General features: G+C 32.6%; 1 protein-coding gene across 6 annotated transcripts in view; it reads left to right on the top strand.

Annotated features, from left to right (window-relative positions):
- LOC113400478 (protein gustavus) overlaps window positions 1-25,699 on the top strand; it is a 65,794-nt gene that overhangs the window by 27,090 nt on the left and 13,005 nt on the right. The window contains exon 1 of one of the 6 annotated variants that reach the window (XM_026640055.2): window positions 7,012-7,204. The exons of 4 other annotated variants lie outside the window; for them this stretch is intronic. Coding sequence is in view for 1 of the 2 variants with exons in the window: in XM_026640053.2 (XP_026495838.1) it covers window positions 22,022-22,068 (47 nt within the window). In the remaining variant the exon portion in view is untranslated. Of the gene's footprint in view, window positions 1-7,011; window positions 7,205-21,842; window positions 22,069-25,699 lie in introns of those variants that run through there. One more of the 6 variants, XM_026640053.2, reaches the window with a different exon arrangement.

The following is a 25,699-nucleotide window of genomic DNA, read 5'->3' as shown; positions in this document are numbered from 1 at the left end:
AATTTCGTACCTGAAGATCCACAATGGCGTTCAATGAACCCCATGTAACGCCCACCCATGTCATTGTAACGTTTGGCGAACACTTCTCTATTGTTACTTCCTGAGCACGTTACGTTTATACGCTTTGTATACAACGTCACCGCTTCGCTCGCTGCCAAGATTTCCTACAATCTGTGCTTTCTTTTAATTCAATACAACTAAAAATCCTTGAAACAAAAATCTGTAAGTTTATTTTCTTTAAATCATCTTTTTCAATACTTTAATAAAACGTTTATAAATAGCTTGCATTATTTAGAACTAAATTGATATGTATCACAAATAATTGTAGATTTAGTAGACGTTTAACAATATTACAATGAAGTGCGAATGGAATATTTGTAGTTAAATTATTTTATGAAACTAATTTATCTGTATTGAAATTTCAATTAGTTTTATCCACTAGCTTCGCATCTTTGTCCGAAAAACTGGAACCACGCCAATCGTTTTGACATATCATATATTTGAATTACGGAAATGATGAACTATTTAAAAATCGTGATTCAATATATATGCTACCTAAACTTCACCAACTGAATAATTTTCAACTAATAGTGATCCCAATAGAATTGATTTACGAGATAATTCAAGATCAAAGTAATTACTGATAAACATTGTCGTCATAAAACATATGTATGCCTTATCTCTTTTTACAAGTTAAATGGATATTAAAATTTGTTTACCATTAAAGTATATCAACAGAGGCTTAATTTTATTGCGTCACGAAACAACACTTAGTTTAGTTGGTGGACTTGTCACGAAAGGCCCATACATCGTAACGATGTGTTGTTAGACATGCAAATTGATTGCTAAAAGGTTGAACGTTTTAGATCACTTATCAATATAGTTAAATGCGTTTTGAAAAATGTATTAGTGTAATGTATTGTTAATGTAAACATTTTGGTACGTCTTGCCTCAAAATTTTAAGGTTAACCTAGCTAAACCTGTTAAACTAAAATCAGGATTGATGGCAGGAGTAAGTGACGTGCGAACGTTGACTAGCTCTTAACTAAGTGGAACTATCGATTCCAAAGAGGCAACATATCTGCACATCGAGCTATGAGTTACTGCGATTGCGATGTACGCGATAGTGCTAGCGTATGTTCGGCATGGCAAAGTAAGTAAGAAGTCCATCAAAACTATCCACTCTCAACTTTTCCTTAGTACCCAATAACTTGGCGACAGTACACTTAGCAAAGTTCCGCTATAATTCGGATGCTAGTTTGTTGTCTCCATTGATATTTAATTATCGCTTTTGAAGATGGTCGCTTTTGTCACTTATTGCATCGTAGGAAATAAGTCCACGAATCTCGAAGCGGTTTCGCGTGGTGCGAACTCGACGCAGCCGAGGATATTGATCTAATGCGCGCGCAAGCTCAGCCGAAGTGTACACAGATGATCGTTGAAGCGTTTCGGCGGCATGCCACAAGAACTGAAGTGAACACTTATTCCCGAGTGTCATCGACAGCTGAGGCCTATGTTCATAATAATCGAGGCTCTCCTGATTACCTACTATAAATATTCCTTAACTTCGATGTCTTCAAAAACAAAATAACCATGTGATCGTCAACTATAACATTAATAAATAAAAAAGTCAAATACATGTTAAGTTAGAAAAACAAGTATTTATATTTATGTTATACTTTACTTTGACATTAAAATAAATCCACTGGGTGAATGGTAAAAAACAAATAAAAGAGGAGCTATGTATAGTATACTCTCCGCTTATCGATGTACACTCACGTGATTAATCGCTCTGCGGAGTCTTGGATTCGTGTTCGGACACTACTCACCGACGACTGATGGCTTCTACTCTATTCTTACATCTCCATCCATCTCATGACCAGTTAAATTTATTTTACTTAAATAACTCAGTATTTCTATCTTAAAGCAATAGTCGAGTTTTCACTAATAATATTTGTTTATATTTCGAAATGACGTTTCAATAATGCAATGCTTGTGATTTAACTCAATTTACGTGCGTTAAGCACGTAATGAACGTGCGCAAATTCGAATACGCCTCGATGCACTATTTACACGTGACAATGTTATGTATTTACAATTACCGTAATATGTCGAGAACGAACAATACTGTACTTTTTCATGCTCTAATAGGTATAAATCAATTAGAACTCGGCCTAATAGAGTATATAGGCCATAATATTATAAACAAATATTTATCTAAATATAATATTGTAATTTAAATACTTCACACAAGAAAGTAGGAAACTCTTTATAATGCTTACTGTTCATATTACCCTTACAGTTTTAGTTTTGCAAAGTACTTGGAAATTCAATTATACTTAACATAAGTTCCAGATAAAACAAAGATCCTCTTAATATTTTGAAATTAAACATGGAATTGTTAGTTTTAATTATGATTTTTAGGTACTTGATAAATTTAATAAAGCAAATAAATAGTTAGATTTCGAAATATAAAAAAAATCGCAATATTTTTTTTTATTGAAGTGTGTGTTTTATTGGAGGAATATTATATATTTAAATAAAAATTAAGTAAAATGTATGGATTACATTAGAACAGATATAATTCTCATTATGTCGTGCTGTGTAGTTTGGCTTTACCCTATTAATTTTGATGCATAATATTTTACAGTGAAAATATTGCGTCGGAAGCGAAACGACCAATTCATTGCAGTTAATTGATGTCACGACAATGACCGTGTTATGAACCTATCAAAGGCAATAAAGACCATTTTGTGCGAGAGCATTACGACCGCCGATAGACCGCATGTACAATACTTTGTTTATACTGTACTGTCACTTGCAACGCAATTTCCGCGGTTGTTGTCACTAAAAACTACTTTATATTAAAAAAAAAACCTCGTATGTTGTTGTCAGTCACCATTGTGTTCTTTTGTCGTTACCGAAAATATTGCTATGCGATTCGCTTTGTCGTCCGACTTTATTTCCTGCGTTTTTATACGTTTGTATTGTACATGTGGTATTAAGTCGATACTGGTACCTACTCGAAGCGGCTTACAAGTCGCAACGAACATTTAACAGGTGACCTTGGGCCTTGCCTTACCGCCTCATCTATTCGTTAATGGTCATTCGCAAGGTCTTTGATGTTCGATTTTAAATTCATGGCTAAGCGTATACTCAATATAAATTTCGTAACATTTCTCCTTAAATATGCGAATCGTTTTCGAAATATACGCGATGTTTAAAAATATAAACTTTATTATTTTATACGGATTTTAAAGTCAAAGACGACATTGATAAACCAGCGAACTTGACCCCTTTACGCAAATCGTAATTGAATTAAAACGTAATTGTGATGCAATTTTTACGTCATTTGTTGTTTTTTTGCAATATATTGTTTAATGATAATTTCATCTATGGAAAAGTTTTTAGATAACGACTAGTATATTCCGGAAATATTACATAAATTATATACGTGACTTTAAATGCTATTGCTTCACGTCTTTAAAATTTGTATACATAATCTGATATTAATTACCAGGAAAATATTACAGAATATCAGCGCTTAATTTCGTTTTTGATCCGAACATTTTATTATACAGGATTTCTTTATTCGTAACGGTATTAGAACAGGCCCCGTGGCCTAGTACCTTCGTTCTGATGCAATTAAAAAATTGGTACTTAAATATAGTATATATATTTTTTTTTCAATTAATTACCAATTATTGAGTTTATTTAATGTTTTGTATAGGAAATGTTTAATGTATTTATTGAAATTCATAGTTATCATTATTTTTTGCGGAAATAAACGAATAAGATTTTTTTCTCATTGTATTAATACCAGAAACCTGTTTTTTTTTACCGTTTATAACATTTGGTTTCGAATATGGAAATGCAGATAACTATTAGATATATTGAATGTTTGTAAGGTCATATATTTTATAGGTAATAGATTTATTGTATCGTACTTTTGGTGTAACACATAAAAACATGAGGACCGAGAAAGTTTTATTTGAAAAGAGTATAATCTTTTTAGGACGCTGTAGTCGGCGTTTCTTTTAAATCAGAGCTAACATTAAATTACTTGCATTATGTAAAGTTTTTAATATTGTAAAATACATGATATAAATAATTATGTATATCACATTTATTTATCTTCATTAATAATAAAATTGCCATTATTAATAAACACAACTAACGCTCAATTATTTGTTTCAGGTAAACGACACGTCAATTATAAAGTAAATGACATTTTATGACTGTGAGTTATTTTTCCCTAAATTTATTTTAATAACCAATTATATGAATATTAACTTTAATTATATTTTACTAACATTAAGAAATTATACTACATTAAAATTGTAATTACAGTAACGTAGATACGTAAATTCTGTAGGCTTAAACTTGAAAACAAACTGGATATGCCGCAAGAACTTACAAATTCTATTAAGTTAAACCGAGGCTAGCTCAAGGCTTTCTTGTTTACTGTAGAGAAATATTTTTAAGTATTTTGTACAGCTTTACATTTAAACTTTAACAACACAAAAACAAATAATTGAACGTCTTCGTTAAGAAATTGTTAATTTACTAAGTATATAAAAACCGATAAATATCTCTTGCGTAGCGCTACAGCGTCGACAATCCACCATGTTAAAATTCTGATGACGTCATGAAGCACACGATTTTTTTTTTCTGCCAACACGCAAATCCGCTTGATATGAGGGAACTTTTATTAATATAGATTTTAATGTAATAGGACATTTGTTATCTATATTTATCTTGACAACAGTTGAAGAGTCAAATTAATGGCCAGTCGCACTTTCCGAACAAAACGCCATAATACAGTCTATAGCAGAGACAGCGTCAGCGCATTATGTATACTATAATATAAATTAGACACAATATTTAACAATTGAAAATAAAAAGTTATCATTTGTATGATAAACAAATAATTTGGCTTAGTTTCTTTGTCACATAAAAATTCTTATCAAATAATAAACATTTTAATTGAGTATAAGTCTACTTGAGCTATTAGATATGTATATTAAATTATTATCTTTAAATAAATACATGTACTCGCAGTAAGATGGAGTGTGGGCAAGATGCATTATCGAAGTATGAGCGAATAGATCGATTACTTCAATACTGACTGTATGTTTATATCTTGTAAAAAAATGTATCATAAAGTAAAACCCTAAGTCGGGTCGGGTAGGTGTTATTGTCCACTTAACTGCGCATTAGGCAGAAATATATATAAACAAATTAAAACTTGACAAATTATACATTCGCAAATAAAAGTTAAAACAAATATTCCAAGTGGAAACAGGTTTCTGACACTTTGATACCCACAACGGTAATAGGAAAGTAGCACTTGAAATGTCGTAGATTGGATACGATGCCTCCGCAAACGTGACGATAACTGCGACACCTGTCTGGGAACGGGTAAATAACGGCCTCCGCTGTACGTCACGAATGCATCGGAAAAAATTAAAACTTATCTAGTAACGGTGCAACACGGCTGCAACTCGCTCTGATAAACCACTCTCTGACACACATTTCATAATTACGGACGATTAAGTCGCTATGTAGGGACAGCTAGTCCTTAACGGTTTCATTTAGATTCCTGAGGAAGGTCACCCTGAGCCTTGGGTTAAATTTTACATATAGACGAGTTTCAACAAGACACAGGAACACAAAATCACTAGAGATTATAAGCGAATGTATCTATTTTATTTGTTACATCGGACATTAGTCTCAAGATTGATGCTTTTATATTTACTCCAAATTATAGGGTTTAACGAAAATTTACTTATAGTGAAGTAAATCACTGTGATGTATTTCTTTAAAATTTATCTCACTGAAAATGTTTTGAAATAGAAATAAATATTTAATGTCAAAGTCAATCAAGACCCTTAAATTTTGTAAGAAAAATAGAGGGCGCTTCATTTTTTTTTTATAAAATAATTTTTCAATGTCGTATGAATGTTTTTTTGTCTTTGACATAACACAACCTTAAGCTCACGTGCCTACGTACTACTAAATAAAAATACTAAAACAATAGCAAATAGTTCACTTACGTATTATATTTGGTTCTGCTTAAAATTTATCTTTGTATAGAAAAATCATAATTCGAATGTTTTGATAAAATTAATATTTAACATTCGCTTGAAAACGACCGAAGTAGACTAAGCCTTTCATATTTACAATTACTATAATTTGTTTAAGATATAACGAAATATAACCCTGGAAATTCCCAGAAGATCAGAAATAAATAATTCAACCCATATCAAAGGCTTGCGTGTGGTGAAATAGTTATTTAATAATTTCTTACCTTCGTTTGGATTTTCGACTTAGTTGAACATGCTACGAAATTTCCTCAAATTATGTTTCATATATTTGTTCTGTTAAATACCATTTTATTTCATTGATTTTTCCCTTTTAAAACAACTACTCATTATTGAAATGTACATATATTTTTTTAGTTTTGTACAAATAAAAACGGAAGCTGAGCAATTAAAAACAAAACAATTGAGTTTTTCTTAAAATATAATGTTATTTTAAAAATAAGCACTACCTCTTGCACCTGATGCAACTTTTTTTAATCCAAATTTCAAGTTTTAAGTATTGCTGTGCAATTAAGAATAAATAAAAAATAATATACTTATCTAAATGTTATGTGCAATAAATGTAAAAGTTAGTCTGCTGGTTAGCGAATCAATGTTTTATCTATGTTGATAATGTACGAACAAGGAAGTAAATGTATCAGCTGTTCGCTAATCGATGTAAGTATATTGAATAGTTCATGTAATGTATAATGAATTTCACATTATTGGCGTTAGCAGCTTAGCCATCTACTCAGGTAGTTATTTTGCAACAAGATTGACAGGGTACATTATCCATTCCTCATGGAGCCTGGTGTTGCGGTACGCAAGGAAATAGAGAGAAGCACATTATCGCTGCGACAAATTCTAACGGGGCAAGTTGCGTGGGGGAAATGGACCGAGACTGCGCACGCGCACCGCTATAATAGATCGTCCGTCCCAGTTGGTTTCGGCGCGTTGCTGAGTACACGTGCTTACGATCAGTGTTACAAAAATTTTATGTACGAACTGTTAAGTGATCAATGTATATAAGTTTATTTTTTCTTATGACGTTCTGTGATAGCGTTTATCATAACGTGTTATGGAAACAGTGTACGGAATAGCATTGCACTGGGCTACTTAAGGTATGTCATTTTGTAAACAAACAAATATATTTTAGGGGATATTGAACTACATTTAATTTCCTAGTATTGTTTACAGTTTTCAATAATTTAAATAAGTTTAATTATGCATAATGTACTATTTAAAATAAATGAATGAATAAATATTCTCAACGAACAGGAAAACAATGTGTGTTCTAATCGGTGATATTGACTACAACCTTATAGGGTATCCCTTTAAGGTTGTAGTCAATTACAAAGTCTCGATTCTTAAGTTTCGATTTATAAACGTTTTGAATTTCAACTCTTTTAAAGTAAGGTCTTCCGGGGAAGGTCGTTTAGCGTGTTTAAAAACTAACATTCACAACGAAGGCCTAGTCTCCTCGAATACTTATCGAGTACGTTTTCGCTTATTTTATCAAGTACCTACATAGTATACATCGACTTGCAATAACTAAATCGTCTGGCAGTGTTATCTGTCTGACCTCTTTGTAAAATGTGTAAACAGGCGCTATTATAACTCGAATAACGCACATGTTTCTAGTTTTGCTGTTATCGATTAGGGTGAATACGTCGTATAAGTTATGATTATGATCCTCACGGGGTCTACGAATGTATATATTTCTTTTAAATCTATGCCCTCTAGGGATTTTATCGAATGTTCATTTAAATTTTTATTCGAGTTTTAATGAATAATTCCTCTCGGCCTGATGTGGTATTGACATTTCAACGACAAATTCTTTCCCGCGCCGCTCACTTGCGAGACCTCGTTATTGCGAAAACGTTTTCATTGAATGTAAAATATTCATTATGTACATTATAACCAAATTTAGATACGCGGCGCGACCTCAGTGTGGACTTATACATTTATGACGTTATAAAATTATTTTCAGTAAATACATTTATTCACCTATAAAGTATAAGTTTTTAGAATAATTAATCGTTTTTCAATAGTGCGTGTAAACCTTCGCTTTAAATACCTAAAGGTATTGAAAGTGGAAAGCCTTGGTAGTATCGGCGGGTGACTTACATACTTATTTAGTAACAGCTGCTACATGCGATTGTGAAAAATATTAACTGTACTTAGTCACAATATCATTACAACTACTATACTAACAAGTATTGTGCAAAGGGGCAATGGACCAGTGGATGGAACACGTGAATCTCGTGTGAAGCACCACTAAATTTCATGTGCTGTATATTCTATATTTCATCTCGTGCTCGGCAGTTAAGGAAAAAAGCGTGATTAAACCTGCCAGTGTCGAAGACACTCTGTCACATGTGTATCCACCAACCCGTATTGGAGCAGCGTGATGAAATAAGCTAAAGAAACCGTCTCGAGATGAACAAAACCATTTTTGTAACAGTATTTTAATTATAGTAACCACTTTGGTCGAATATTTAAGGTGCGCTTCGTTACGCTGAGAAAAACGAGTGTCTACAGTTTACTTGTGTACCTACAATGTTTAATTAAATCAAATATCGCAATCACTTTGTATTTAAATTATATCGATTTTTTTGCATATAAATATATACTATCTATCTATCTATAACTTTCTATGTTCACGTATTACTAGATAATAAACTATTTTAAGTAGAAGTTACTTCTAGGAGTAATGAGTTATAAAAAATATTTTTTTTTTTTTTAATAATGAAAGTTCCTTCTACAGGCTCGTGGCCCGTACCTTTTTTTGACATTGAATGTAGTTTGTTATGTTTATCAGTACAATTTGCGAATGTTACATCGTAGTCCGCGGGAAAAAAATCCATATAAGGTATTTCCGACAGACGGTACAGTCCATATATAAAATTTAATATAAAAGAATACAAAGTAGTGCAGTAGGGCATCCACTGAATTTCACTTATTTGAACATATGTTATAATGTTCATTTATCTTGCTTATAGTCCTAGTATAGTTCTTAAGTATAGCACAGTCTTATCTTATGTAGTATTAGTATAATAAGTGTTTTTTTTTATTTTTTATTTATATTTATTTGTTTTTTTTTTATTTATTTATTTATAATTTTTATTTTTTTTCTTATATGCTAATGTCTTAAATCTATATCTACATGCCTTATTGCTATGATTTAATTCTAGATAACTTACATTTTGGATGCCCATTACTGCTTAATAAACGCTGGACACTTAGCCTTGTTATTTGATTTATTTATAGTACATTTTGTATTGATGGTAAATAGATGGTAAGTATGAGGGGTGTTAGGGGCGTTGTGCCTCCCCCGGTTCCGTCAGTGATTGTATAATTTGGTCACATATTTTTTTGTCTCGGTTCCAAATAGCCATCTTTAAATTGTAGTCGCGGATGGCTTCTTCTGTAGCTTCTCTGCTCGTGATATTAGTCGAGCTATTGCGTCTTCCTGCGTACTATCAGTGTAGTATACGCAAGTCTTAGTATGTCTTGAAAGAGCTACCACTGCGTGAGGGACGCTCTGGATCAAGCTGTATACTTTGACTGTAGTACGAACTACATACACTCTTTCGTAGGTACGCCCTTGTGCTTCATGTATGGTCAGGATACAGAATCCCGAATCCGACCCATAGCCCAGGCCGATCAGGAGTTCCTTTTCGGCCTGAGTGTGGGTCAGGTACAAGGTGTTCTTTGTTTTCGGGATGCTCGTCCCTCCATACCGTTTAAGGGACAAGGGTCGTTGCAGAATGCCATTCCCACTCTTCTGAGTTGTTATCCATGAATAGGACAACCCCTCAGATCCTCAGTCCAGGTTGTCCTTTTTCGCCTATTTCTGTTATTTTATAGTTTCGAAAGCTGGATGTTTTTGGCTGTTAGTGATTCGTGTTTGTTTGTTCTATTTGTGTGGTTGCTGTGTGTGTGTTCGGTGCAGGTATGTTTCTAATGGTCTTATTTGCGTTTGCGGCTCTTATCCCCACTTCGTGGATGTAACTTAGGAAGTGGTCTCTAGTCCGTTTGTCTTGCAGGAGTTCCGCAACTGTCTCCTTACTCATGTTGCGGGAGACAGTGTTTTCTAAATTGTGCCTCGCGGTTTGGAAACTTGGGCAGTCCAATAAAAGGTACCATATCGATTCGCTGATATCGGGGTCGCACTCACAACCGGGATTATCTTTTAGTCTAAACCGGTGCAGGTACTCCCCGAAACCCCCGTGTCGCGTGAGGATTTGTATGTGGGTTTGGTTGAGTTTCGTTCCCCTGACTAGGCTGTAGGCCTGTCTAACGTTGGGAAGGAACGTTCTCGTGACCGCACCCTGAGAGGCCGAATCGTACCTGTTTTGCCATCTGGCAATGGATTCCTCTCTGATTTTGTTCCTCACGTATGACAAATACACAAAACACAAACACAAATCACGTATAAAAAATCTTTGTTCTAGTTAGGTGCGTAATAAAACATATACATACATTTATGCATGCATTTAACTTTCTTTAGAAAGTTAAATGCATGCATATTGCATATGATAGCTCAATCCGTTTGACTTTGTAGTTTAGGATATTTAAAACGTGGGCTTTATTAGGCACTGGGCCTTACATGGGTCAGGTACCTTACACGTCCGCCTACCTCCTCTCTTAAAAAGAATTCTTGAACTATTCTACCACTATTGCTCCAGTGTGGTTTGGTGATAATTGAGTTGAAATTATAAACGTACGTATAATAAAAGAAATTCAAATTATTTATTTCGATTTTTATCGCTATAAATTAAAATTTATTTATTTATAAATAGATATTTTTTTAAAAGTTTTGGCTCATAGCATCTTATCAATATGGTTTTGTATAATATAATACATTCCTTGGGTAAAATCAAACGATTGCATTAGTAAACTAAGAAGAAGCGTACTTAAGGATTGTTGATTAATTTATTCATGAAGTACACACAGCCCAAGTTTTCCCATATTCCGGATTAACGTATCGGAAGCTGGGCTCATTATCCTTAGTTAATTTTGCATGGTACTAAAGTCTTTACCGTGCGCTAACTTCTGTACTTTAAATATTTCAAGCGAAACTATTCGTGAAAGCATCATAACAAAATTGAAACGCAACGAAAACTTTTAAAAGTAATCATTATATAAAGTAAAAATGTATTTGTTCTTACATATAATTGCAACATATAGTTTATTTAAGGAGTATTAAACAAGGAAAACATATTAGTTGCCGTCACGTCTGAATTCCATGAATCTTAAATACTATAAGTAATCGATTACTAAGAATAAAACCGTGTGAATAAATAACTACTCCACGTTACTTCAATGAGATTCGTTATGAAGTGTCTCTTCTTTGAATTATGACATGAAAACAAATATAAAAATTTTAAAATTGAGCTTTAAAATGTGTCTTTTTTTTAATTATTGATAAGATAAAAGGCCACATGTATTTGGTGACGTGACGTTACCCCTATACTCATTAGAAGTTACAATACACACACGGTAGTATTAGTTACAATACAAGAGTAGTATTAGTTATAATACAAGAGCCGTTTTGCATACCATGGATCTATGTTCCGGCATCCCTTCTGTGTGTAATTACACGATGAGCTCATTAACCCTTTATGCAGAAATACATCAATATCGTGCATTGCTATTTCCCGAAATTACGGGACGATTAGAGGTAGTTATTAGTCAAAACATAATAATATACCACTCACATTCCAACTTCACATATGTACCTGTGTGAGGTGCTATACCATTATATACCTCGCATAAGTGACTCCTGACCGTAGACCTGAACTGATTTACAAAGCTTCAACGTCAATTTTATTTAAAACCTTTATTCCTGTATGGAATTAATTTTAAAACTGTTTAATTTATACACAACAAATGCTGAAGCTTACTTTACTGTAGATATTCTTGAAATGTTGATTTAAAAAAAAAAAAATCATGCGCTATGCGAAGTTTTAGTGAATCTTTAAATTATACAGGGTTATTGGTAATTCGATGTATTCCCATTAGGAGGTGATAGGGGTGACTATTTGCGATAATTTTAACTCCCATATGCATGATGCAAAAGTGAACCATTTTTGAGTTATCACGTTTTTTAGATTTTTTCAGAATAAGTCAAAATTGCAACTTCAAAAATTTATTAAAAAAAAAATTCGATTAAAATCTACTTTTTTCTTCTGATTTATAAAAACGATTAAACACTGGATATTTTTCAATATTTAAACAACAATTATCGGTCCAAATTTAAAAATGCGAGACGGAAAACGATATTGTTTCAATATTTTTTTATTTTTTTCCCTCAAATATGCCTGAAAAACAAAAAAAATCATTATGAAACTTGTTCTGCAGATTATTTTAAAAACATCGTTTAATTAGCTTTCCGAAAATGTATAAAAACTAGGAATTTATTTCAAAGCAACCTAAAAGCTAAGTTACAATTAGCTACTGAACTGTTTATGTATCTAAATTTAATTTTAAATTTGTATTAAGTAAGTAGGTCTAGTAAATAAGTAAGTTTTTTTACATTGGCTATTATTTTAAATCAATTTTGTGGGAATTTTTAGAGCGACCTTTACTACGTATTCGGTCATGTTCGAATACGAATTTCCACCAGCGTCCTTTCTGATCATTTTATTTCGGTTTGTTCGGTTGATTGTGTTTATAAATTACACATAAAACGTACAATATACGATATATAAACGTACTTTATTATAAGATATTAAAGTATAAACGTTCCATGTTAATCGGATTATTAGTTAGCACTAATTAATGTTTAAAAAGTATTCATTGAATGTTTTATGATATCAAAAGGGTCTCTCGAGACGAATTCTTACTATATCTATAAAAAATAAAGAATTCCGGGAACTTTAATAACGTAAGAATATTTTAATCGTTTAGTTTGTATTGTTCCATTTAACCATTACTATTAGCTGTTCGAAGGTTGTTTCGTTGCATGACTAGGAAATAGAAACGCGTAGATTTCACAGTATTTACAAGCAATTGTTTTCATCTTCATCGTATAACGAACAATACGGCTTGAAGGAAAATAGAGGATTTTTTTTTTATCCTTTACAGTATTCATCTTGTATTGTTCTTACAATTTATACTTTCATCTTTTTAAATTTTTAATCCAAGCTCAACTGTATTATATCAAAGAAGATTGTCTAATTTTTTTTTTATTCTAAGGAAGAATTTAATTTACACTGAGTAATTATATTTTAATTATGTTTAATGGTTAAATGATTAGTGACTTAATCATTTATTCAGTCGAAAAGAAAAATATGGATAAGAGCACAACCCTGACAAGGGCTCATCAAAAATTTAAATAACGCTTGTCATAATGCAGTAATATCCGCCACACTATAAAAAAAACATTTAAAATGTAATTTAACAACAAAGTATAAATGTGGTAATGACTGTAAAATAATATCAGATCTTTTATTTATATATTGTATATTTATAAATATATACCTATGTATTAATAAAATTGTATAAAACGTTAGTCATCATCTTTATTAGAATGACAACTTTATTCGTTCTTTTGGTTTTACTTTATTAAACAATTAATTTAATATGTATATTAATGTATATTATGAAATTAATTTATTAATTGTATAAATATAGTATAATATACTGTAGTCCCACAATAAGTACTGTCTAATTGAGCTACTGAAGTCATCTAAATGATTTTTATTCATGTTTCAAATAGTATAGCTCTAACGAAGATTCACTCGGAAATAAATAAAAGCATTTGATTTGGACGCCTAAACAAGCGCTGCTTCGTTAGGACGTCGAATTCCAAATACAGTCAGCACAGTACTACTCTGACTCCAATCATTGACAATACACACAAGTGCTATTGAACCTTATGTCATATACTTTGTTTCTTTGCTGTAAATATTCTATACGTTGTTAGGATTTTGAACCAACCACTCATCAATTATACTACCTATAGCCAAATATCAATAGTTCATATCGTTGTGTGTTGTTACCAAGTTTGAAGGGTGGAGGAGTCAATATAATTAAAGTTACGACTGAAATAATCTTAAATTCGGTAGGATTAGCTTAAACTTCTTGCAGTGACCTCTAAACATCAGATGGTCGTTTGCTTGTATGCCTTACTTTAATAAAAAAACGAGAGGTATCCTGGGACACCTAGTTGTTACAAAGTTGATTATAATATATTTTAAATAATAGCCACGATGATATAACGTTGTTATTAAAAGATAACAATAACAAATAATAAGTTTAAAATAGGGGTATATAACAGAGAGAGAGGGAAAGGTTGCTTGGAGGGGGGATTATGCTTTTTTCTTAGGAGACGGTACGTGCCAGTTCACTCTACTGTAAGCAGCGTAAAAGAACTTAATTCCAATATTAAAATCCAATAAATAAAGGTTAGTTATGTTACTTATTATTTATTAAACGTTTTTATTGCAACGTATTCAGAAAATAAATGGATAAATAAATATTCTTCTTTATAAGTTAAGCTGCAAGCGACACGTGATTTTTTTTAAATTAACTGCGGTTTTCACTTTGCTATTTAGTATGTTGCAAGAAGATTCTTTACTTTTAACCGACTTCAAAAAAACCACTTCGGTTTTTCAATTCGTTTTTCAATACATTTTTTTAATGTTTAGTGCCCCAAACTGACATTTAGAAACCTTTTTTTGTATTGTTATTTAAATTGAATGTCGATATTTTTTTTTGTTAAAATTTTATATTATTTTATGATATCGAAGATTATCCTCATTATATTTGTTAATTTTATTTAAACGACGAAGGGGGAAGGAGTACACAACGAGGCCGTGCTTCGTAAATCAATAGATCTTTTGATTTCTATAATAAAAATAGTTGAAACTAAAGTAAATAAAATTACGGTATTAAGTTTTCTAGAAACAAATTAAACGTTAACGCAAAAATGATTTGTAGATCATTAAACTGTATTAATGTTAATTTGTCGTTCTTTTTTTAAATATATTTTTATAAATATATTTACGCATTTGGTTTTGCTGTGTTTAACGATTTTATTTCCACAAAACAAGGACTTTATCTTTTATGTATTTTTTTATTTTTATTTTAACAACAATTCAAGCCCATAACAGCGAACATCAATGGTGTTTTGACGTTTTCTCATGGCCTTGCATTGCGTAGAATATGCCAGTTCCTCTTCCTTGTTCTGTATTTACAATGGTGGTGCCCTACTTCCTTCGTACGAATAAAAACGATGTCCCTGGTTCGTGGATTACTGCCACAGTTTAATGAACGGGTCTAAAAACAAAAATAAATTAGTTGCAATCGTTATTCTATAAAAGACTAAAGTGTATATGGTTTGGAATATATGTTGAATATACTTAGTTCATTCAGAATAAAATATGGAAATAGTAAAGTAGTTTACACCTACGCTAATACGTTAATAAATCTTACTAATACTGTTAATGTGAATGTTTTTTTTAAGTCATACACTTGAAAATGGGCCATCTGATAGTAAGTGGTCAACGCAAACCATAAAGAGTAAGAAATATGAATTTTTATCCATATCACCAGCGCATCACCAACTGGAGGCTATGATGTTTCGTCCCTTGTGCCTGTTGTGGCTGTAGTTACACTCACCCTTTAAACCGGAAAACAACAATACCAAGTATTACTGTTTGGCGGCAGAATATAATATGATGAGTTTGCACAAACTTTCTTGCCTAACGAATGAGTAAAATGTATGTTTGTTCTTCAATCACACTCCAACTTCTGGACTGATTTTATAATCTGATTTTGATTATTCAAACGCATAGAGATCGGTTTTGTCCTGGTAAGTATTGGATGTTAGATACTTTCTCTATTAAAAATTAAAAAATGTTACATTTTAATTTACTTCTAATACAGGAATATCCAGATTGATGATGATTTATCTAAAATTTTTGGTTGCCAGAATGCACAAAATGACAAATTGCACAAATTATTGTCACCAGGACATAGATGCCTTCATATCCTTGTCCAATTTACGTTACGAAAACAATTCTTTTTTTAAACATAACCATTCATATTTTAAATGAACAAATGTAAAATTTTTCTTACCCTATTAAAAATGAACAGATATTCAAAGTAAATATATAACATAATTAATCCCGATTAATTTCGTCCGGTTTTATTACGGCTTTCCCATGCATATTGTATCAAAGACGCGACGAACCCGAAAATTTATGAACCTTTTTTATCTAAAAGGAATTCTGCAACCATAGCCGGCTTTCATTTCGCTGAAAAGCGCAATTTTCCCCATTCTATGGCCGCCTAGTGAAATCGTTATCGTCTGTGCTGCGGCGGCGCCCATTTCCTAATAGCGGCATCGCGTGCATTTAGCTTTTTATTACGTACCTAGTTCTAACCGAGTACTGATTAACCATCGCCTTCAAATATCCTTGTTTATTTACAATTATATTTCGAAGGATCTCGTGACATTCTAAATGATAAATCACACCGATTTTATATAATCGAGGCAATATCGTCGATTAATGAATGAAAAAACTTTATAATTACTTAACCAACGACAACTCGTTATAAGTTTCATTAATCAATAACATTGTACTAATAACTTCATAAATAATGTTTTTAAATCGATGTTTCATCTGTCAAAACAATTTGGCTTATCAATACAGGGGAAAGATAAACCACAAAACACGGTTAATTTTGTTGTTCGTTTATTATTAGGCAATGATTATGAAGTTTTATATATACTGATTATCTAAGGTGACCGCTTATAATATTTAATTATAAAAAAATAGGTGATAGTATACACGTATAATATATACGCGTATTTCAAATCTGATAAAAAATAAACAACTAAATTACGATAGAAATATTTTTCGATCGATAGAAATTCGTAATACTTTCTAAACACAATACGTTGAATAAATAGACAATATGTTTAAAACGTTCTTTGAGTTGTGTCGCGAGAAATATTTCCAATATCGATAAAATATCGTAGCTCTGATCATCTATCAACTCGTGTTGTGCTACGTTAGATACGAATATCGGATCGTTGAATCAGCCGGTTTTCTGTATTAAAGCCTCGTCTATTGCCTGTCTTTTTATTCGTAACCGTCTATTCTCAATGCAAACCTATTTTTGAAATTGATGCCAATTTTTATTTTACTTTATTTTCTAGAATGGGTGTGTCCAAAATATTCCTAAATCCCATTTAGTTTTTTAATTAAAAATTAATACGGTTTATCTTAACGGTGTGTAAGAATAAAGTCATACGAACTGTAATGAAAACTATAAATAATTACGCAATACATAATGATCTGTTTATTAACATGTGTCCGATTAACCTACATTCGGTCATTCAGAAATTAACATTCATTAAACTCATCGCATTCAATTATTTAAATACAATTCTTGACGTAGTCACGGAATGTTAATATAATTTAAAAACACTTTTCTAAGGGTATTTTTTATTGATTATTTGAGTTCAGCTTATCAGATTGATAAATCTGATAAGCCTCTGATTTTGATCTAGCTATACGTGTATATATTTTTGACAATATTTATGTCTCGTTAGTACTATATATATATATATATATATACGTCTATTATACAATATTAACAACATCACCCAATCATAGTCCACTGACAGCAACACGTCACGGTTCTCAGCCTTCACTCAAGTTCAGCCATCTTCCTCTTCAAGTTTTCGGTTCACCTGGGCCATAAGTTCAATTAATTTGACAAAACAAAAATGCGTTAAAAGAGTCGACGAATCTTTCAAGAACCTTTATTATACGTTTATTATAGTTAGTATATTATAATTTATAAGATAATTCATTAATAAATTCGGCACAGTAGCTTGTTAAACAAAGTTAAACTCATTTTGAACTATTAGCTATTTAAAAATCAAAACATTGATATGAATTGCAAACAAGTTTAAGGCCATTATCATATACCAATATTAAAAGTTATACATTTGTTTACCGGTTTAACGCGAAACTACTCAGCCGATTGATATTAAACTTTCATAACGACAGGTGTGTGTGTGTTGTGTGTCTGTGTAAGCACGGCTGTGGAGAAATTATAATAACATAAAAAAGTCTTATAAAATACTATGCATTATCTATAAATATTTTGGTAATATAAGCTCTTTTGAATTTGTTCTGAATAAATGTAAAAATGTCTGCTGATTTGATTATATAATCGAATACCTTGCTAAGGCTATATATAAGTTGTTTACTTTCATGGTCTGAACCATCTATTTAAATTTGGCGGGAGGTCCAAAAATAACCCTGTAATATTAAATAGGTACTTATTATGAATATTGACCCACCGTCGCTTATCTACCCAATGTTTTATACGTCTGTATGCAATAAAGAATTTCACACATAATACACCCACTCCATCTCGTCACAGTTACAAGTATTTTAAAACGTAATTTTTTGAACTACTAGATATTCTTTGTTTCCCATCACTAGCCGCCCCTCTGTCAAAACTTGTACAGCGTATAGGTAAGCATATTTTGACTTTGTCGATTTGGAATGTTTGTATTTTAACTTTGTTTCCTTTTCTACTTATACAATAATTGCAAAACTATTATATATAAATAATACCGACTTGAAACCAATCGATCAATCAAATTATTACTCGCTGGCTGTCCCGACCTCGTACGGCTAAAATTCATACAAGGTTACGCCATATATTTCCCCCGCGCTTGAAGTTGAAATTTATAAAAATCCTGTTTTAGTAAGCGTCTACCTCGTGAAAGGAGTAACTATAGTCAATTTTAAGTCAATCGTATCTATCGTTTCCGAGATTTCGTGATCGCCAGTGGTACGCGGTGGATAAATAGATTATGTTTCATATTTTATAATATATGGCTTAAAAAGACAACATGCGGCGTAACTATAAAATTTCCGTTACACTTTGCGCTAGTATTGAAGATTTTGGAAAGTTTAAAGTAAACATCCAATAATGCCAACATATGAGTTTGTTGGCGGATAGTGTCAAGAATCATTGAACTTGCATGAAACACTGACCCTACTCACCTGGTCGGCCAGTGATTGCTGCCAATAACAAAAATAAGCAAACGGGACTTGTGCACGTACGACCAATGCTTTGGCCTAGCACGCTTAGCCAACGTACATTGAAGGCTCAACGAAGATAAAAATATTTTTATCGATGATATATAGACTAACTTTTAAACATATATACAATGTTTATCTTGGTCTCGAATGTCGAGTCACGACACGAAGTTTCTTCATAAAGAATTTCTTTTTGTAGCAGAATATTTCATCTTATTTGAAGGAGTATTTTTGGACATATTTACAATTTTAGTAGCGGAGATTTACCATTTGAAAACGTGAATTGAACGCCCGCTCAGTCAGTGACTTGTGTATAATAAAGTAAATTACTCTGAGAACAACGGCAAGCGAGGCAACAATGATATTTCGGCGGAGGAAAAAACAAGAGGGTCGTTTGGGGATCCGGCGGGAATTCTCATCGCGTCCCGTTTTGTATCCGCCGAGCCGAGAGGATAAGTAGAAAGTACACGGGAAACGTTCAGGATACTGCTGCTATTATGCGCCATTTACATAGCCAAGCTATTGTGACGGAACATTCTCTGTTGTGCGTCGTCCAATTAAGATTTTTTTTGAAGGCCGACGAAGCATTACTAGAAAGCTAATATTGAATATGTTTGGTAAACTTTGTTCGTCTTATTCCTTTTAAAATACGTACGTTTAATATTCAGATATTAGATGAGAGATGAAATTTTAAATATATATTTTTTTGATTATTCTAAATGTTAAAGTTACAAAACTGTCTTATTTCGGTGCCAATCGCACAAATTAACAACTATGTTTAACTTGGCAATATAAACAACTTCAGCGGACTAACCTAGTATGTTAATGAACAAAAAATGTTTTAAAATTCTTGAAGAGTTCAGCGCAGTGACTTTGAACAGCTTATACTACCAAACTGTTTTTTTTGTTTTGTAAGTTATTTATGGTTTAGTGTAGACAAATAAATAGCGAAATGCTTGATCGTTAATATTATAATCGAAGTTCTGTCAAATTATGCAGTTTCAATTAGCTAATTAATTAAGTTTATTTCTTTTAGTAAATGTATACTATTAATAGAGTGAAATATAAGACCGTACAATTTCTTAAAAAAAAATCTATAATGAAGCCTGTACCGTAATTCTTATATGTCTATTTAAATATATTTCAAAAATACTGTCATGGAATTAATATATTTTAAAACAGTTCCAACTAAATAGCGAACTGGCTTTATTTTATGCTACTAAAGTAAGCTGTGCGCGCCTTTCATCTTTTTTCATTTAATTTTTATGAAATATTTAATATATATCCTAAAGAACTAGTATAAAAGTGTAAATATTTTATATTTTCAGATACCGATAGAAAATAATATGCTATTTATTTTGATAAGGATTAATAAAGTGTGTCCAAGAAATACACTCAAGTTATACGGAAGTGGGCGAACGGAACTAAGTGAGCAGTAATGAAAGCTACGTTGCTATAATATAACTAAAAAACTGAACCGATATCGATGAAAAATTCGTGTCTTTTACAAAATAGTTTAGCTTGGTGACGTTACTGATAAACGAACCATAATTAATCTATTGAAGGGCTAAAGTTATAACTTTAATAAACCTAGTGTTTCTCGATTTTCTTTTCTATTAATCCTCCAGCCTCCTTTGTTAATAGAGAACTTTCTTGGTTGATAGCAAAAAAACGCTTGTTTTGTGGAATTAGTTTATCTATATTTTCATGTTTAATCATATCACCTCTTTCGATGTCTTAACTATTCATCCGATTGAGTTGAAACTTTGGACAGTTGCTATTGACACTTGCATGATAGTACCGTGGACGTGCAATAGGTGGCGCGTGATTCATATCAAACAACAATTATTTACAAAATAAATTAAAAACTATAGTTAGTCTTTTATACGAGATAGATAACTGTAGTTAGTCTTTAATACCTTAGCTAGTCTTTTATATGAGAAGCGGACTTGAGTGTATTTTAAAAATAAACCAGACTAAATTTAAATAGAATAAAGGAATAATAAATATTTTTAGAACATTGTATATTTACGATTCAATAAATAATATAAACAAATTGAAGAAATAACAAAATATCCTGAAACACGAGTGTTCCTTAACCATATTAACTGGTTAATTGTTGTGCACGAGCATCGGTGAAAGTTAGCCAAGACTTCGGAAATGATTCATATTTTAACAAACAATATTCACATGTAAATTAGGACAATGTATAGCTGCAGTTTAAGTTTCTCTCTGATTGTGAAATATTACTTTGTCGTGTAAATTACAAGGCACAACCTTATCGACATTAAGTTTGAACTCTATGTTTACCGTAAGTGCATAAATACCTCCTATCATATCTTATATTAAAAAAAGAAATACTATAATTAAAACATACTAAGAATAAGAAATTAAAAACGGTGAATATGAGGTATCTACTGTACATAAGTTTAACTATCGTACAAATCTGTATGCATTGGCAAAATATATCAAAATTATACAATCAAGGCTATCTAATATGCGCTGTTAGTATTTTGTAAATTATGCACTTTTTGTAATCAGTGTAAAACACCTAGTATAATATTTTGAGGAAAGGAAAGTGAGCCCCACCACCTTTCCTGACAATGGTACGGGCGTGCGGTCGCGTACCTGCTCGTGCGCCGCGATGCGCACCTCCGCTTCACCTCGCCGCGGAAACGGCCAACCGCGCAGGTAGCTGGCACTTCGCCGAACTGGCACTCAGTGCGCGCGTTCTCTCGCCGCCGGTGGTAGTGTCCGAGGTGCGCGGACGCATGCGCGCTTTTCCGCGAGCATGGTGTCTACGCCTAACTGGTGAAGTGTCATCGTAGTGACGTTGTGATACAAACAGCAGACGATATGTCCTGTGAAAGGAGAACAAAGGCCGCCCGTTTCCTCGACCTGCGGTGAGTTCGCCGCATCACGTTTCCTGCCATGACCGACCAATCCTTTGTTGAATCCTCGCTAAGAATGACATGTGTCCGTCTCTTTTTAACGCGCTTTACCTGCCAAGCGAACAGATGCTCAAAGTGCGTGTATCATGTCCCGGTGTTTGAATATTTCCTATAAGAATAGTATAGATGCTATTAAGCAGTGTATATATTTTTTCTGCGGAAATGCTTGAGGAAATAGGTGTTGATATGCTATTATTATTTTCAAGGATTTCACAAGTAGTTTTATAATAAGTTTCCAGTCGGTTACGTTAATGTTTGAAGAACATAACCATTAATTTCAACCTTGACAGACTAAGTTACGAAATCAGCGACCCGAGCACATGTAATCTTAACGAAATTAGTGCGTTAGTGACCGTGATTTTCATCTAAACTCAATATCTCTGAAAGAATCTTAATCATTTTTCGTGTTTTGAATTTATTACCAACAATTAAATGAAGTATAACAAATGTACAACTTTAACATGTTCACAATGGAGTTCGAATAATACCAGAGTTCTTTTTAGTAACAATAAAAATATGTGATTTGTAAATGCAAAAAAATAATAAAAAAGGCTGGTGGAATGCAGGCGGTAGGGCAATAATGACCCAGCCACAGATGTGGGGCGCTCCCCGCCTCGCCTCCCGGCCTTGAAAGGCTCTTGACCAGGCCAGCGCCGTCGATGTTGTATTTATTGCAACCTCCACGATCCGTACTGCCGAGGTTATTGACGCCTCGAGACACAACAACTCATTTTCATGGGAACACGTAACAACTAAGAACACCGACAACCGCTTATGCTCGCCTTCTCCTTGAAGCGATCGTTCTCACGTCGATCTTGTTTTAATGAATAACTACAATACACATTACGTCACTTGTAAGCTAGCTTCCGCCTTCGAAGTTTGCTAGTTAACAACGTGAGTCACGAAACGCACACTACAATAGACTTTACATTTTCTCATTTCAAAATATATATTATATTTTAGGTGCAATGTCCTCCTAGCTATTATTTTCATATTGTAGATATACACACATATAGTAAGTACATTTAAGAGTCGCGAGCATTATCTATAAATACACTCGTCAGACAACCACTAGCGTAGGATCGATGCCCAGCCAGCCCTAGGTGAAGGCCGATTGTTATAGTTCCTCGCCCTTTAAACACAGCATCCCATTGACTACTCACAACCGTTGAATCATTTCATCAGTTTTATATTGATCGTTATTTACAGGATTAGTATATTCTTTAAATTTTATTTAAAATCGAACTATTTTTATTTACGTGTCAATTATTTTGGTCGACCTAGTATCAGATAAATTCTGAATGTACCATATGGCGACAGATCGACACTTCAAAGCGAATGAGGTCGGCATATGTTGCCGCTTTCACTCCCTACATCACAATCGCTGTTACGTACATTCATATATAGACCGTGCATATCCGAATAATAAGTTTATCCATCTGTGTACAGTAAAAGCAAAACATACTATTATAATTTAGACTTGTTTAAAATATACAGACTCAATGATGATGATGAACGTATTTTTTATGACTATTAAACAATAGCATAGCAGATCATTGTATACCAAACTGTGGAAGATAGTGTTCTTCAGATATTTAGTAAATACTATTCATTATCTACATAGTGAATCAGAAATAGGGTGTACCAGATTGTTTCATATTGTATAAAACTTAGCAAAATATTGTCTAATTTAATTAGAATAGTTAAAAGAGCTGCATGTACATAACACGCGTCGGCATTACGCCGGGGGTAGTTTTTGCCGACAGCAGCTGGTAACCCCGGGAGTGACTCACGTCCTCTATCTGTGCCCCACTGTGGGCCGGGGTGAATGTCAATGACCCCACTCGCAGCCCTACGGCACATATATGCCACACATTTATCCTTGGCCCTTTGTTACTTCATTATTTATAGGTTTTTGTTCATACAACACATCCCTGAACATTTTTCATTTGCACGCACCCAGATTATAACTAACGTAACGTCAACTTTGCAAAGTCCTTTAATATTTGGTCGTAGCTTAGTGTTCCACGTTGTCTATTCGAAATCATTTGCATAACAAATAAGCTTTCAACTCCAAAGGGTAATGAAAAATAATAATAAAAGAGTTGAATTTATTGATCGTAATTGATCCAATAAGTATGTTAGCACCGTGCAATGTAATAAACATAAACATAATTGATCTAACTTAAGAACGCCATAATGACGTTGTAGGAATATACATAGAAACATAATGGCCGACACCCGCGAACGTTTCAACGCCCCGCTACTATCATACCGGTTTCCAGTTCCGACTGCATCGGCGAGCGATCCTTCCACAGAAAAACAAATGAAACAATCGACTGTTCGTTTTTCTTTTCTTTACAGAACGTTCTGTGCCAGGCGATCTTTTGCTTTGTTGCTATTTACTTTGATGTTCGGGAATTCAATAGAGGCCGACGTTACCTTTAACGAGTTTAGAGAACGTAGTGAAACTATTTTGACGCTAGTTATTCGAATTATACATATATATATTTGTTAAGTTCATTTCCACAATTACACCTACACTATTAGACCGAGAGGCAAACTGTATAATAGACGTTGATTTTACCTGAAGATCGCGGCATAAAATCTTGCAAGCATCTGATTTGTCTACCAATGGAATATTTACTGACTTATACGTTACGTTTCTTATATACACAATTATTAGTTATTAAAAATGTAAACTGCAGCTTTTTATTTTGTTCTAATGCGCCGAGCGTTCGATATAAAATTATTTTTAAACATCAGTTTTCGTAGTTACGTAATAGCCAGCTTTGCTAAGAAGGAAGGGTGGCTGGAACTAGGGCAAATATTCGAACGGAGCTCTAAATCTGTATTTGTTCTATAGATATAAAACAAATAGTTGTAAAAAAATATAATATAGGAGATTATGATGATCAAACGTTTTAATATATTATTTATAAGTTATTTCTACATTAAAATACTTTTCAACTTTACTTCATCAGGACAGAATAGAAGCCAAAAAACTTTTCTCTTCTTTTGTCTTGTTTGTTTTATGTTGGCCTCAAAAACCACAGAACTTGATTTTAATTAAAACTTTACAGTGACGAAGCTTATACTAAAAACCAAAAGTTTTCTACATTGTTTATCGTGTTTAATCCTAATACTTTGACCTCTAAATAATATGAGAATATATATTACACGTGACCAAGTTAAATTGTTTAAAAATTGAATCCATGCAAAGATAAGCAATTACGTACTTATTTTGATATCCCTTTAACATAATCAAAAAAAATTAACGGTATATTTACATGTAATGCAAATATACCATTTAGATTATATAAGAAAATTATATTAGACAAAAAAAACATTAAAGACCGGTATTTAATTTTTCACTTACAATGTATGATCTATGTTTAAAATCTATGAACTACATATGTACTACAAGTGACATATGGGACCTGTTTTTTCCGTTATCGTCAAGACCTAAGAAGTTAATTTGTTTCTTATTATTTAGATAAGAAACAAATTAATTTATTAGGACTTGATTATTTGAATGATAATGAGTCTTTCCTCTAAAAGGTGTTTCTGTTTTCTTTTACCG

Source organism: Vanessa tameamea, chromosome 17 (genome assembly GCF_037043105.1).
Source record: "Vanessa tameamea isolate UH-Manoa-2023 chromosome 17, ilVanTame1 primary haplotype, whole genome shotgun sequence".
Taxonomy (NCBI): Eukaryota; Metazoa; Arthropoda; class Insecta; order Lepidoptera; family Nymphalidae; genus Vanessa; species Vanessa tameamea.
The sequence above is the reverse complement of the archived record's forward strand: the minus strand, read 5'-3'. Positions and strand labels throughout refer to the sequence as shown.